The sequence below is a fragment of the Prionailurus bengalensis genome, chromosome C1, assembly GCF_016509475.1.
Source record: "Prionailurus bengalensis isolate Pbe53 chromosome C1, Fcat_Pben_1.1_paternal_pri, whole genome shotgun sequence".
In the NCBI taxonomy this organism is placed as follows: domain Eukaryota; kingdom Metazoa; phylum Chordata; class Mammalia; order Carnivora; family Felidae; genus Prionailurus; species Prionailurus bengalensis.
Window position 1 is genome coordinate 184,058,455 of NC_057345.1, and position 16,250 is coordinate 184,074,704.

Genomic DNA, 16,250 nt, shown 5'->3' on the forward strand with positions numbered 1-16,250 from the left:
TCTGAATCAGTCACTTGTAAAAAATAATTTACTACATCTGGATTATTTCATGAATCTACACATTATATCCTAGCTTTTTAAATGAAAAGAGATGGGTCTTTATTAGGTGCATGAATTAGGAACGAATCCACCAATTAATTTCAAAGAGTGCGATATTTGTTTTCCCTCGGACTTCTTATAAGTGAGAGGATATGTAAAGTTCAGATATTCTAAAGTATCAAAAAATATGAGTGAAGATTTTATCAGAAAAGAAAACTCGCTTTCTTGTGGAAGATTACATCACACCACTGGGAGACGCCTCAGAAATGGGAGCTCGAACCCCTCGGTTTAAAAATAAACTGAGGCCTAAAGAAGAGAGGTGAGTTGCTCACCCGAACACAAAAAGAATCGGTGGCAAAACTACTACTAGAATCAGAAACACTGACGGGGTAGGGGAGGAAGGGGGTGGGGGAGGAGGGGGGTGGGGGAGGAGGGAAGAGAGACAGAAGAGGTTACCACAAAGACAAGCTTTTTGGTGGGAGATATTTCTTAAGAGGAGATTAACACAGGGATGAGAGGTGAGAACCCGCATTTGGGTAAGAAGGGGAAGAAGCTGCTAGGAAGTCCCGGCCCGCTCCATCACAGCGAATGGGGTCATCTGGGTCCCCCACATCTAGCTGCATTAGGGCGACACGACAGTGAGGGGCATCCTGGCCTGGCCATCGCCTCACTTTCTTCTCGCGGGTTTTTCTCTCTTCTCTCCGCCTTTCGAACTCCTCAAAGGAGATCTTCCCTTCCAGGTAGTCGATGAGCTCTGGGCTGAAACCCGACATTCCTGCTTCGGGGTGCGTATACGCCGCAACAAGAACCAGGACAGAGAACCGGAAAAAGCGAGACTTCCTAGATTTTACCCAGCTCCCGGGCGCGAGAAAAGCGACCCGGCGTCCTCCTGAGAAACGGGCCCGGCCTGCGCCGCAGCCGCTGCGCTCAGGTTCCGCAGGCGCATATGGTCCGGCAGCCTTCGAGGCGAGAGAGGGGCGGAGCCGGCCGCTCGGGTCCTCGCCTGCTGCCCTGGCTCAAATGTATTGTTTAAGAGGGTTAGGGAGTTAAAAAAAAAAAAAAAAAAAAAATGCTTGAAAGAAATGTTCCTTAATCTAGATCGTTTCCCTCAATTCTTCATTCTCCTAATCCGCTTCCTTTTATGAATGTTTGTTCTTTAAATTAATTTGATCTTTGGTGCATTATTTTCTTGATTTAACCAACTGCACTGCCATGTGCATGTTTCATTTTCCATTTTTCTCCTGCCACAGAAAGCTAAAGTCCTCTCCCAATTTGTGCTCTGAGTCTCATCTCCTCCAGCATTAGTTTTCCCGTCTTCCACAAATTCTCAAACTCTCCCTTTCTTCAGGGCTCCTCAGTCTGTAAGTAAGTTTATCGGGACTTCACGTTCCACCTATCACTCCCACCCAAGTTTTCTTTTCTTAACAGTCAAACTTTTAGAAAGAATCAAATGCTTGATGTGGTTACTACACACTCTTGCCCATTTACTATAGGTCATGTACTGGCTTATGCATATTACATACATAGCTCAAAATAATCCTTAAAAATGGATGTTGCTTTCATTTTGTTTTTATCTATCTATCTATCTATCTATCATCTATCTATCTGTTTTGAGAGAGCGCGAGCAAACTCGTGCTTGTGCCGGGGTGGGGGTGAGGGAGTGTCAGAGAGAAAGGAAGAGAGAATTCCAAGCAGACTCCCCCTGCTGCGGGGGGGGGGGGGGGGGTTGATCCCACAAACTGTGAGATCATTACCTGAGCTGAGATCAAGAGCTGGGCTTAATAGCTGACCACCCAGGCACCAGAGGATGTTGCTATTATTAATGCCAAAGTCCTATATCTAATAAGTAGCAGAGCCAGGATGTGAACCCTGATCTATCTGACCCCAAATCCCATGCGTTGGAATTAATATGACATATGGCCTCCCCTCAATGGAACTATTCTTCACTTGCTGAACACTCCTGTGGTTTATATTTTACCTTGTGTTATAAATATTTCTCTGCTGTCCGATTCTAGACACACTGTCTGTCAACATCTTGAGAACAGTACTACCTGATGCATCTTTGTGAATTCTAGTAATCCGTGCTTAAAACACGTTTATGAATTAAACTGGGTGGAATTGAGAGTACCTTAGAAATGAGCAAGAGTGTTTAGGTACAGACAATGAAGCTCGATATAAAGCTAAGGTTAGAGACAGGTTACAGGGAGCCTATCACTTAGCCATTGGTACCTCTTTGTTACAATCTAGATGAGGATAAGAACAGAGGAATGTCAGAATGACAGCTGTGACCCCAAGACTTCTAGATAAGAGGGGAAAAAAATCTCACAGCTAAAAATCATCACTTTCTCATGATGAAGGATCCTCAGGACTCTACCTGGGTGTAAAATATGGGGGCTAGTAGGAAAGGTTGGATTAAGGAACTCAACAAAAATCACTTGTAGGGAAATTCTCCCTGCCTTCTCCAGGCAGTCAGGGAACTGCATCTAAGAAGTCAAAACTCTGGTCCTAACTCTCCTAGGGGAAAAGAAGGGAGTCAAAGGCAAGAAAGATGGTACCTCATAAGGAGAATTCTCTACTAAGACCCAGATGGCTTAGACTAGGTTGTTTCACTATCACCTGCCTGGAATATGGAATAACAGTTGTGCAGCTATCCATTCATGTTGGGGGAGAATAGGGAACAAGGAGAAAGAGATAAAAGGATAGTTTTTATGCCGTTATTAAAGAGACAACAGACCCAAAATCACTTGTGCTAAAAACCACATCAGGAACCAAGACTTAATACATAATTTAGTTGCAGTTTCAACCTCTCTTAGGAGTGGTCAATCTGGAATTACATGGTCAGCGCTAGTGAGGTAATAGACCTCACTGCATGATAGACCTCTGCTGTCCCCTAAAGGGAAGTGACCTTGCTACAAACAATCCACTCTCTGCTTGGTGACTTCCTTGTCCCACCTTCTTCTGGCTACAAAGTCTTTCATTTTGTACAGCTCTTTGGAGCTCCTTTCTATTTGTTAGATGATGCCCAATTCATGGTTCATTGAATAAATCCAATAAAATCTTTAAAATCTACTTTAAAATTTGAATTTGGTTTTTAACACTGCTATGGAACACCTTGTTGACATGAAAGTTCTTTTACAGGTCACATTGTAGCAATATATTTTAAAATTGTAATCTTTCTGTTTTTCTTTTATCCACTTCCTTGAAAGTGATTTGTACCCTGGTGAGTCAGAGGCATCCGCATTACTTTGAGAAGAAGTGAAATTGTTACAGCGGTAATAAAAATAGCAAGAAGAAACTTTTCAGACTTTCTGACTGATTTTTGAGGAATCAAAATGGAATGTCTGAAGGAAGCAGAACATTGAATGGGTGCCATGACAGTAGAATTAAGAGTACACAGGGAGGAGGTGACTCCATCCTTTCTCCTTTTCAAGGGGTCGAACTACAATGGGATGTGACCCTTTTGGGGAGACAATTTTTCCATAGTTCTCTCACTTTTCTGCAAAAGTTTTTGACAACTTTCAATCTGGGCTATATTTCCAAAGATGTCTGTAGAACAAACAACCTTGAAAGACAGACATATTGTCTTTCTCTGTGATAGAGGACAGATTTGTTTTCTGGCCAGTACAATAGATACAATGCTTCCATCTGGGGCAAAGATTGGGCATGTTTGCTAGTAGCCCCATATAAAAGTGAGGATATCCTAAGTTGGGGTTCCTCAGCACAAACACACTCATGTGCAGCAGGTGCTTGGATTCACCTCCATGTGGCTCCCATGATACTTCGGGTATAAGAACCAATGTGGATGTACAACTCATGCTGCCTGCAGTGCCATGAGTAATAAAATGTGCTGCCTCAGACCCAGGGGTCTCATGTGTCTATTAGAATCTGTGAAACTGTAGTAGGGTAGTGTGCGGCTTACAAGTCACACTTCTAAGTGTGACTTAGAAGTCACACTCTTAACAGTTCTTTTTTTAAAAAAAATTTTTTTAATGTTTATTTATTTTTGAGACAGAGAGACAGAGCATGAACAGGGGAGGGTCAGAGAGAGAGGGAGACACAGAATCTGAAGCAGGCTCCAGGCTCTGAGCTGTCAGCACAGAGCCCGACGCGGGGCTCGAACTCACAGACCGTGAGGTCATGACCTGAGCCAAAGTCGGATGCTTAACCGACTGAGCCACCCAGGCGCCCCTCTTAACAATTCTTGACTACCCTAGTTCTGGGGTAGGGGACAACAGGTCATGGCCTGGGAATGTGGGACTCATTAAAGAGGAGCAGAGTCAGTGTTGAAAGGCTGTCAGAGGACTATGTAGAGAATTACCATGGGCCCCGGAGAGCCTGGATCACTTGCAAAGCATTGAATTTCACTGGAAGAAACATGACATTTCTGCTGTTTACCTAGCAATGGTTCTCAGCCAAGAAAAAAATCACTTCCCAAGTGGGCTTTTAGAAATGTGTGTAGGGAAGTTTTGGTTGTCAAAATAATAGGGTAGGGGTGGGGAAATGACTGACATACAATGTCTGAGGACCAGGTGTGCTAAATGGTCATACAAGTGGAGACTTGTCCTTCCCCAATGGCCAATGGCATCACCACCAAGAAACTCCAGTCAGTATGGAGTGTAGGTCATCCATCAACAGCTATCTCCCAATGTGAGTTTTCCAGCAGAAGGATGCATGCTCCTGCCTTGAGACTTTGCAGGCTCATAGTTAAAAGTCCATGTGGATGCTCTTGCTTTTCAAGGCCCTGGAATTAATAAGTATTCCCTTTGTGGCAGTACTGACACCCAGAACAGGGCTGGTAAAAGGAAAGGAAAACCAGTCACTGCTACTTGAGTGGAACTAGAGGGTGGTACAACACTCCTTACTACTCTACCCTTTATTTGAATACTTTATTTTTTATGAGGAATAGCTCATTGTCAGTAATTACTTATGTCTTTTATTTTTACTTATTTTTTTAGTGAGTGAGAGAAAGAGTGAATGTGAATAGGGGGGCAGTGGGAGAGGTATAGGGAGAGAGAGAGAACCTTCAGCAGGCTCCAAACCTAGCGCGCAGCCCAACACAGGGCTTGATCTCACCACCCTGAGATCATGACCTGAGTCTAAATCAAGAGTTAGATGCTTAACTGACTGAGCCACCCAGGTGCCCCTAGTTCTATCTTTTAAATGGTTAAACACAGGGGCAGCTGGCTGGCTCAGTCAATTAAGCACCCAACTCTTGATTTGGGGCTCAGGTCATAATCTCATGGTTCGTGAGATCAAGCCCCGCATTGGGTTCTGCTCTGACAGCACAGAACTTGCTTGGGATTCTCCCTCACACTCTCTCTCTCTGCCCCTCCTCTGCTCACGTTCTTTCTCTCTCAAAATAAAGAAATAAACTTAAAAAAAATTTAAACGCTAAAAAAAAAAAACCCATAATCTTGATATAAACTAGAAGCAGCTTCTATTACCATATAATAGCACAATAGCACACCTTCAGTTAGACACATATTAAACACTCGCTACATGTAGAGCATTGTGCTAGGTGCTGGAGAAATAAAAATGGCTTAGATATGATCTCTGCTCCCAAAGACCTCACAACCCTCCAGAGAAAAGACACACACACACACACACACACGCACACACACACACACAACTAGTTAAAACAGAACAGATTAAACCAGATGCAGAAATCTATTTTCCCATAAATATTTTATTATTGATATTCAGTATCAATCATCCACAAGAAAGCCACAGAAGACTATTGTGAAAGGTACAGACTAATGTTTCTAGGATGCCAATGTTTTTGCATTCTAGTATAATGTTCGTTTTTCAAGAATCACAGAGAAAATGATGTGGCTCTCCATAATGATACAGGAAAAGCAGCTATCCCAAATGAAAATATGAGAGTCAGAATATTTCAGCCTAAGCTGTTGGAGAGAGGAGAAGGTCAGTTGGTTGTAAAAAAGGGACGTGTTTCTACTCCACCTGTTTCCACTCGCCATTCTTAAGAAGCTGTGTGTGCAGAAGAACCAGAGCTGAGTGCAGCTGGGATATTTGGTGTAACACAATGTCCACCTCTGAACGATGACAGGGAACATCTCCTAAAGACTCTAGCAATTCCTAGAATCCCCAGTGCCTTTGCTTTCCATTTCAACTTAACTGTGGATATTTATCACTACCTCTCCCTTGGTGTGAAACAAACATTGTGAGGTCTTTCAGTGGCATATGCTGAATGTGGGAATGCAGCTTCTTTTCAGGAAAAAGAGCAATTTTAAGCCCAAATCTCTATTATATATAATGAACGATACTAAAAATGAGCAGAGTCCCTTTCCAGTAAAAAATGTTTACTGATAGGGGCACCTGGGTGGCTCAGTCGGTTAAAGGTCTGACTTTGGTTCAGGTCATAGTCTCATGGTCTGTGGGGTCCGTGAGTTCGAGCCCCGAGTCGCGCTCCGTACTGACAGCTCAGAGCCTGGAGCCTGGAGTAGAAACAGGTCCCTTTTTTTACAACCAACTGACATTCTCCTCTCTCCACCAACTTAGGCTGAAATATTCTGACTCTCATATTTTCATTTGGAATAGCTGCTTTTCCTGTATCATTATTCCGTGTCTCTCTCTCTCCTCCCCTCCGCTCATACTCTGTATCTCTCTCCTTCAAAAATAAATAAACATTAAAAAAAAATTTTTTTTAATGTTTATTGATAAAAGGTAATAAGCACACAAGCTTGAAAGACAAGCTTAAAGGAAAGGTAATTTGAAAGATCATCATCTCTTTGGACTCTACAGTATTTTTGTAACTCTTAGAAATATGTCCAGTGCTCTACATTGATGTTTATGGTTTATAGAATGGAAAAAAAGACTCCAAAAATATGCACATAAGTCACATATGTCCCAAAGCTCGACCCATTTATATGTAAATCTGGAAATGTAGAATAAAACCATTATAAATTGACAAAAGTGGAGGGGGAAAAGGTTTAGCCATGACCATGATTGAATTTTTCTGACGAGAAGCTTGATCTGTAGTTTTAAAATAGCCAGACACCTGAAAGAACAAGAAAATGTTATCATGAAATAGAAAGTGAAGACTCTTCAAGCAACACAATGACCCAAAGGGCAACATATTTCAACAAAGACTCTTTTTGTTTTTCTTTTCTAATCAGAGATGTTAGGAAAGGAGCGCATGTAATTATGAAATATTCTCCTGGGGCGCCTGGGTAGCTCAGTCGGTTAAGCGTCTGACTTCGGCTCAGGTCATGATCTCACGGTCTGTGGGTTCGAGCCCCGCGTCGGGCTCTGTGCTGACAGCTCGGAGCCCGGAGCCTGTTTCAGATTCTGTGTCTCCCTCTCTCTGACCCTCCCCCGTTCATGCTCTGTCTCTCTCTGTCTCAAAAATAAATAAACGTTAAAAAAATTGAAATATTCTCCTAGTAGAAGCTTAACTTCTCTCACAAAGTTGAAAAATTCCCATCACATTACAATACTACCAACTTGGTGTTTTTTCCATTTCCTGCCCTTAAACATTACCTCATTCCATGCTCACATGACACTATTTATTTGATATTTTCTCTGATAGTATCTGTGAGTTAGAGATCAGTGTCTGCAATTTATAAATGAAGAAACTAAGGCTCACAACCAGATTTCATGCAATTCTGTCTCATACTAAAGCAGATACTGTGATATTAATAACTATTCTTTACTTTAGTGTTTAATAGCCTAGGGCCCAAGAGTGAATATTAGTCAAGGCAACCCTTCCATAATGGCTTCCCGTTCATTCTATTTCATTTTCTCATTGTAAGAGCTTTCAAGCACATATGCCACATAGTAAATTGCATCTTCCATTTAGAATAACAATCATTATTTTAAAAAATCATCACATTTAAAGGAACTAATAATCAAAATGCTTTCCCATACACAATAAAGTACAGCAATAGTATGTATGTTCCTCACAATTTCATCCCTACCCATTGGAAGAATGGGAGTGGATTCTAATCATGATTCAGTTCCCTTTATTATTTAGCCAAACAAAAAGTTAATAGACTAGAATCACATTGTGTTTTCTTGGAGTACACCATACCTGTTTCTTGTTGTTTTTTTTTTTTCCTAAATGGTAAATATTTATTTGATAGGAATGCTCAAGTAATAAGAATAGGGGCACCTGGGGGGCTCAGTTGGTTAAGTGATCAACTCTTGATTTCAGCTCAGCTCATGATCTCACTGTCATGCTCCACACTGGGCGTGAGCCTGCTTGAGATCCTCTCTCTCTCACTCTCTCTCTCTCTCTCTCTCTTTTCTCCTTTCCTGCTTGCTTGCGCATGTGTGCTCTCTCTCTCTCACTCTCTCTCTCTCTCTCAAAAAGAAAAGAATAATAAAACACAAATTTTAAACATAAATAAATTTCTAATTTTTTTTTCCATGAGGAAAGTGCCATCTTTACAATATTTTACTTTTTTTTTCTTTAGGTGAGGAAGTTCAAGCTCAAATATATGTTTATTACTTTTTTCCAAGAAGACAATTTTTTTAACCTTTCTTTCTATTAAATCCAACTGCACAATTTGACATTTTTAAAGTTTACTTATTTATTTTGAGAGGGTAGGGGAGGAGCAGAGAGAGAGAGAGAGGGAGAGAGAGAAAATCCAAGCAGACAGCTCAGAGCTTGAATCCAGGCTCGATCTCATGAACTGTGAGATCAAGACCTGAGCCGAAATCAAGAGTTAGATGTTTTTAACCAACTGAGACACCCAGATGCCCCACCTTATTTCTTTGTATATGATTTCCACATAACTAGCTATATGAGCTGGTATTCAAAAAAGATAGGTAAAAGTGTGTGATATTCCACTATATTTACTAATCCTATTAAGAGTGATAATTCTAGGGGCACCTGGAAGGTTCAGTTCATACAGCAGGTGACTTTTAACCTCGGGGTTGTGAGTTAAACCCCATGTTGGGCATACAGACTACTTTAAATTAAAAAAAAAAGAGTGATCATTCTATTTTAATATATCTCTTCCCAGAAAACTATGCTTATAAAATTATAAACTTTCATTTCTTTTTTTCTTTTCTTTTTTTTTTAATTTTTTTAACGTTTATTTACTTTTGAGACAGAGAGAGACAGAGCATGAACAGGGGAGGGGCAGAGAGAGAGAGGGAGACACAGAATCTGAAACAGGCTCCAGGCTCTGAGCTGTCAGCACAGAGCCCGATGCGGGGCTCGAACCCACGGACCGTGAGATCATGACCTGAGCCGAAGTCGGACGCTTAACTGACCAAGCCACCCAGGCACCCCAACTTTCATTTCTTTTTAAAACCAGGCAGCGAAATACATGAACCAAATCCAAATATTAACGGTGATGAGTATCATCAGAACTGAGCACATATTTCTATGAGGAAATAAAATCATTTTTTCAAATAAATACTTTCAAAATCTCTTTATGACTGAGTTGTTATAATTGGACAGATCCTGGGAATAAAGGGATAACTTACCTGTGTTCAGAGGAAACATTCAGCCTTTGATGTAATTAGGAAAGGAGTTTTTCTGCTCCTCATAATCTGCAAATGCAGAAGCAAGAAGTTCTGATTGGAAAGAGAGGGGTCTGGGATTCTCATTCATGGAGAAAGTGTTCGGAAATCTCCCAAGATCAAGACCTCTTCCCTTAAGATATGCCTGAAGGGTTCTGAAAAACTGAAGAGAGAAAGAAAGTGTTCAATGCGGTGTGTAAATTAAATATAAAAAATACTCAGAGACGGATATTTCCCCCCTCTTTTTTCCTCCGTGAATTGACTTTAGGGCTAATCTAGGAGGCAGGAGGTAGAAAATCCAGAAATACAAGTACAAACTTTAGCTACTTCTCCTACTTCCCCTCCACTGTCCTTTACCCTGCCTTGTTTTTTTTTTTTTTTTAATTTTTAAAAATGTTTCTATTTATTTTTGAGACAGAGAGAGACTGAGCATGAGCAGGGGAGGGGCAGAGAGAGAGGGAGACAGAGAATCCGAAGCAGGCTCCAGGCCCTGAGCTGTCAGCACAGAGCCCGACGCGGGGCTGGAACTCACGGAGTGTGAGATCATGACCTGAGCTGAAGTCGGACGCTCAACTGACTGAGCCACCCAGGTGCCCCTACCCTGCCTTGTTTTTGACATTTCAACCCTAAACAAGATAATTCAACATTCTTGGTGGAGATTGAGAGAGGAACATCAATTATTTAATAGCATCACGGTCAGAGGGTCCTTTGTAAACCACCTCTGAACCACTTAGGTCAGAGATTAAATGGAACTTCACAGTGGTCAAGCTCTGGGCCTCCTCTCTGAAGGTGAGATCCTGGCCATTGTCTTCTGCACCAATTCTTTCAGGCATGCGTTTTTCAAAAAGCTTTCCTTTATAAAATGGATACATAGAAGCTTGCAAAGGGCTGCTTGGTTGTTTTAACCCTATACTGTCATATTTCACATCATTTTCTTTAGGGAAACTATTTTTTGAAATAGTAATGTCAGCATGTTTATTGTATTTGGCATATTTTCAAAAGAGAATTTTTACTGATGTTCTGAATTCTACTTCCTAGATAGATTTATCTTGAAAATAATGCTTGGGGAGCACCTGGCTGACTCAGTTGGTAGAGCGTGCAACTCTTGGTCTCAGGGATGTGGTACTGAGCCCCACATTGGGCGTAGAGATTACTTAAAAATAAATGTTAAAAAAAAATAAAGAAAAGAATGCTTGGTAAATTGAAAAGAATGCAGGTCAACTTTCAGTTTTTGTAATTGAGCTTTGCACGTGTTGGTCATATGAGAATTGATTTTATTATCAGTTCAGTCTGAGCTATGCAAAAATCAATTCCCCACAATACTCTTGATTTTGTATATGTGTGAGAAATACAGGCTATAAAGTCAATGTGTATGTACGATCATTTACAAATGTAAGGTGTCGTGTGTACATAAAATCATTACTATATATAAATTTGCTTTTCCTTACAGGACAGATATAAATTGGGCAGAAGAACAAAAGGATACCAGCTACCAGGGTAGCAAAGCCCTTGACCAGGTTTCTCGGCAGGAATCGCCTTGGCACTTGGTAGCCTCCTCACCACCGTGCTCCAACAGAGTGCAGTGTGCATAAATCCAGAGAGGTGCCAATTTCACCCTGCAGCCCAGCATGCCCCAGAGTATGCTCTTACCAGCTCTCTGTTCCGGGGATTGTTGAGCGGCTTCCATTTCTCTCCGTTTCTCACTGTGGCTCCAGGCACAAGCCCAAGTAGCACCAGGACAACACACAGCAGCAGGAGTGCTTTGGGCATGGTGGAACGAAGCTGAGTGGAAGGCAGGATCAGGGAGATATCAATGGTCTGAGAGAAAAGAGGGAAAGAAAAGAAGAAGGAGGAGTTGGAGGGGTAGGAGGAAGGTGAAGGAAGAGGGAGGAGGAGAGAAGGGAGGGCGAAAGTAAAAAGAGAAAGAGGAAACATTTTTAAAGAGAGACAGGGAGGAAAAAATAGTATATTGGTGCACCTGAATTTTGCAGCCCTTTTTTCCCCATGTTTATTTGCAAATGAAGACCCCCAAATCCAGTTTATTAGCTTAAAGGAGTCTATGATGATAATATTATACAGTGATGAGCAAAGCAATTATGAATACAACCCAGAAAGTCTGAGTACGCTTTTTCATCTTCGAAAAAAATGCACTTTGTTGTCTCCAAAGAAAGTGCAAGTGTTAAAAAAAAAAGCATACGCATGTATTAAGATAGCAGTTTCAATAAACAAAGGAGGAGGAGGAGGAGGAGGAGGAGAAGGAGGAGGAGGAGAAAAAAGAAAAGATATACCAAAAACTGAGAAATGCACCTTATACACACATCTCAGACAGACTCACACCACATCAGCATAAGTATGGATTGTCTCTGACTCCAAAATGTGACATGGAAATGAAATACACAGAAAGGGCTAATAAAGCTTACCAGGAGTTTGGCTTTGCTGGTCCTGGTTGGCTACCCTGCTTACAATCTGCAAGGCCATTTATGGCTACTTATAACCAATGGACCGGCTGCAGGTGGGAGTCAATGACGTGAGCAGGGGAAGTTGAAAAATAATGATTCCATTTTCATCCAAGGCACCAAACACCCCTGAGAATCATATCTTCAAGTTTCTTCAGGGGTGACAGTGAACTTATTTGTCTTATAAATACAGGAGCCTCTCCTCCAACCACTGACCATTTTATGTGGATTTTATAAAACACGCAAGGCACTTGTATACAACAAAGTGGATTTTTACTTTTTCATTCTTAAGAGAAGGGTATACACAGCAGATGGCAATATGATGATGATTACCCACCTAATAGAATGCTCTTTTGGAGGTATCAGCTTTTCAAACTAACATCATTTTTTTGAACAGGAAATCCTATTGCAAGAGATAAAACTGTTCTTTGTGATCTATGCCTTATATTTCTTCTGAGAATCTCAAAAAGCTTTACAAGTTTTAAATAGCGGCATGGTTTATCATAAAAAAAACCCTTCGAAATAGAGCAAAAAGATAGCATGTATTTCTTGGAAAAAAATTGCTATACATATCGCATCTCCTTGCTGCATAAATTCCATCCTTAGAAAATGGTAGGGTCGAGAAATTGGACATGAGTTGTGAAGTTGCTTTGGTTGCAATAATTCAGAACAATTGAGGACAAGGTCTTTGTGAGAAGGCTAGTAACATGGACTAAAATTTAGAATACCTGGCCATGGTCTGTCTTGCTATATCAATCCTGGGCAAGTCACTAATGACCTTCATTTATTTATTCCTTTGTTAATTAATTCAACAAACTTAAAAAAATTTTTTAATGTTTATTTATCTTGAGAGAGAGAGAAAGAGAGCACAAGCAGGGGAGGGGCAGAGAGAGAGGGAGACACAGAATCTGAAGCAGGCTCCAGGCTCTAAGCTGTCAGCACAGAGCCCGACACGGGCCTCAAACCCATGAACTGTGAGATCACCACCTGAGCCAAAGTCGGATGCTTAACTGGCTGAGCCACTCAGGTGCCCCAATTCAACAAACTTTTATTGAGTGCCTACTATGTGCCAGGCACTCTAATAGGCCTTTTTTTTAAATGTAACGACCTTATGTATTTATAAAATTTTTAATTAAGGTATAGTTGACATACAACATTATATTAGTTGCAGGTGTATCACATAGTGATTTGACAATTACATTATGAAAAGCTTACCATGATGAGTGTGGTCACCATCTGTTCAAGTAGGCTTTGAGGATCAAATGGTAAGAATAATAAATATTGGCTCTGCCTTTATTAAACTAATACATTAGAGGGCAAGACACATTAATCAAATCATTAAACAACAAAATGCATAAATACAAATGATGATAATATCTATGAAGAGAAACTGGGTGCTGTGAGACTGTAGCAGAGGGGGATATGATTCAGTTTCAGGGGTCAGGGAAGGCTTCTGTGAAGAAGTGATCTTACATCTAGTAGGTGAGTAGGAGTTACCTAGGCAACCTAGCAAGGACAGAAGGACTAGAGTTTCAAACAAGACTCTGGCTGAAAGCAACATGGCACATCGGAGCAAATGAAGATAAATTACAATGCCAGAAAGAGAGGGGGGACTGTGCTGTGAGATGGGGTTGGAGAGGTAGTCAGATCACGATCTTTCTGCCCCAAGCAATGCTGATTGAAGGGTTTTAAGTATCCAAACAGCTTGCTCAGATTTGCAGTTTTAAAAGATTTTTCTGCTTGCAGTGAGGGCAGATAGAGCTAGAAAAGAGGGATGTGAGAGAACAGTTGGGTGCCTATTGCAGTAATCCAGGCAGGAAGATGTTAAATTGGATTAGGATGGCATCACAGATACAGAGATGTGGCTGGATCTGAGAGATATTTTAGAAGGTACTGGCAATGTCCTGAATACTATGGAAGGTAGAACTCAGGGGAAGAGAATTTCAAGAACAATCAGGATTGTATAGCTGAATGGATGACAGGGCCATTCACTGAGATATCGAACATTGGCATAGAGGGACAAAGATCATGAGTTCCATTTGGGACATGTTGTTTTTGAGGAGACTTTAAGATCTCCAAGGGGTGGAGGGTCACCTTGGGTGGCTCAGTCAGTTAAGCATCTGGCTCTTTTTTGTGTGTGTGTGAGAGAGAAAGAGAGTATGTGTGCACATGCAGACAAGTGCGAGCTAGGGAGGGGAGAGGTAGAGGGAGAGAGAGAATCTCAGGCAGGCGGCACACCCAGCTCAGAGTCCATGGAGGTGCTCGATCTCATGACCATGACATGACCCGAACCAAAATCAAGAGTCACTGGCTTAATTAAAAGATTTAGCCATCCAGGAGCCCCAAGTGTCCGACTCCTTATCTTAGCTCAGGTCTTTTTTTTTCTTTTTTCTTTCTTTAAATTTTATTTGAAAGTATATTTTGCACTATTTTGTTTTTTTTAATTTTATTTTTTATTTTTTTAAATTTACATCCAAATTAGTTAGCATATAGTGCGACGATAATTTCAGGAGTAGATTCCTTAGTGCCCCTTACCCATTTAGCCCATCTCTCCTTCCACAACCCTTCCAGTAACCCTCTGTTTGTTCTCCATATTTAAGAGTCTCTATGTTTTGTCCCCCTCCCTGTTGTTATATTATTTTTATTTCCCTTCCCTTATGTTCATCTGTTTTGTCTCCTAAAGTCCTCATATGAGTGCAGTCATATGACATTTGTCTTTCTCTGCCTAATTTCACTTAGCATAATACCCTCCAGTTCCATCCACGTAGTTGCAAATGACAAGATTTCATTCTTTTTGGTTGCTGAGTAATACTTCATTGTGAATATATACCACATCTTCTTTATCCATTCATCCATCGCTGGACGTTTGGGCTCTTTCCATACTTTGGCTATTGTTGATAGTGCTGCTATAAACATGGGGGTGCATGTGTCCCTTCGAAACAGCACACCTGTATCCCTTGGATAAATACCTAGTAGTGCAATTGCTGGGCCATAGGGTAGTTCTATTTTTAGTTCTTTGAGGAAACTCCATACTGTTTTCCAGAGTGGCTGCACCAGCTTGCATTCCCACCAACAATGCAAAAGAGATCCTCTTTCTCCGCATCCTTGCCAACGTCTGTTGTTGCCTGAGTTGTTAATGTTAGCCATTCTGACAGGCATAAGGTGGTATCTCATTGTGGTTTTGATTTGTATTTCCCTGATGATGAGTGAAGTTGAGCATGTTTTCATGTGTCAGTTGGCCATCTGGATGTCTTCCTTGGAGAAGTGTCTATTCATGTCTTTTACCCATTTCTTCACTGGATTATTTGCTTTTTGGGTGTTGAGTTTGATAAGTTCTGTATAGATTTTGGATACTAACCCTTTATCTGATATGTCGTTTGCAAATATCTTCTCCCATTCTGTCGGTTGCCTTTTAGTTTTGCTGATTGTTTCCTTCGCTGTGCAGAAGCTTTTTATTTTGATGAGGTCCCAGTAGTTCATTTTTGCTTTTGTTTCCCTTGCCTCCAGAGACGTGTTGAGTAAGAAGTTGCTGCGGCCAAGATCAAAGAGGTTTCTGCCTGCTTTCTCCTCGAGGATTTTGATGGTTTCCTGTCTTACATTGAGGTCTTTCATCCATTTTGAGTTTATTTTTGTGTATGGTGTAAGAAAACATTCTTCTGCTTTCTTCTGCATGTCGCTGTCCAGTTTTCCCAGCACCACTTGCTGAAGAGACTGTCTTTATTCCATTGGATATTCTTTCCTGCTTTGTCCAAGATTAGTTGGCCATACGTTTGTGGGTCCATTTCCGGGTTCTCTATTCTGTTCCATTGATCGGAGTGTCTGTCCTTGTGCCAGTGCCATACTGTCTTGATGATTACAGCTTTGTAGTATAGCTTGAAGTCTGGGATTGTGATGTCTCCTGCTTTGGTTTTCTTTTCCAAGATTGCTTTGGCTAGTCGGGGTCTTTTCTGGTTCCATACAAATTTTAGGATTATTTGTTCTAGCTCTGTGAAGAATGCTGGTGTTACTTTGACAGGGATTGCATTGAATATGTAGATTGTTTTAGGTAGTATCAACATTTTAACAATATTTATTCTTCCTACTCAGGAGCATGGAATCTTTTTCCATTTTTTTTTGTGTCTTCTTCAATTTCTTTCATAAGCTTTCTACAGTTTTCAGGGTATAGATTTTTCACCTCTTTGGTTAGATTTATTCCTAGGTATTTTACGGTTTTTGGTGCAATTGTAAATGGGATCGATTCCTTGATTTCTCTTTCTGTCACTT

The 16,250-nt window shown here is 41.0% G+C and overlaps 2 protein-coding genes across 2 annotated transcripts in view; both read right to left on the minus strand.

The window, feature by feature from the left end:
• GTF3C3 (general transcription factor IIIC subunit 3) overlaps positions 1 to 903 on the minus strand; it is a 39,778-nt gene extending 38,875 nt beyond the window's left edge. Inside the window, 1 exon segment of the mRNA XM_043577376.1 lies at positions 711 to 903. Coding sequence (XP_043433311.1) covers positions 711 to 812 — 102 coding nt within the window. The 5' untranslated portion in view covers positions 813 to 903.
• A 5,992-nt stretch (positions 904 to 6,895) lies between these two features.
• Positions 6,896 to 12,825, minus strand: CC1H2orf66 (chromosome C1 C2orf66 homolog). The gene is made up of 3 exons (XM_043573445.1): positions 11,182 to 12,825; positions 9,496 to 9,694; positions 6,896 to 7,057 (listed from the first exon to the last, which is right to left on the minus strand). Exons 1-2 carry the CDS (start codon positions 11,464 to 11,466, stop codon positions 9,515 to 9,517), a joined length of 465 nt encoding a protein of 154 aa, XP_043429380.1. The 5' UTR covers positions 11,467 to 12,825; the 3' UTR covers positions 6,896 to 7,057; positions 9,496 to 9,514.
• Positions 12,826 to 16,250: the final 3,425 nt, after the last annotated feature.

What these genes read in the sequence shown, in the direction of transcription:
- CC1H2orf66 (XM_043573445.1), bottom strand. Translation starts at nt 11,466, where the DNA reads ATGTTTCCTCTTTCTCTTTTTACTTTCGCCCTCCCTTCTCTCCTCCTC. An exon ending in ATCCCCGGAACAGAGAGCTG is followed by an intron (nt 9,695 to 11,181) that starts GTAAGAGCATAC and finishes TTCTCTCTTCAG; the next exon opens with TTTTTCAGAACCCTTCAGGC.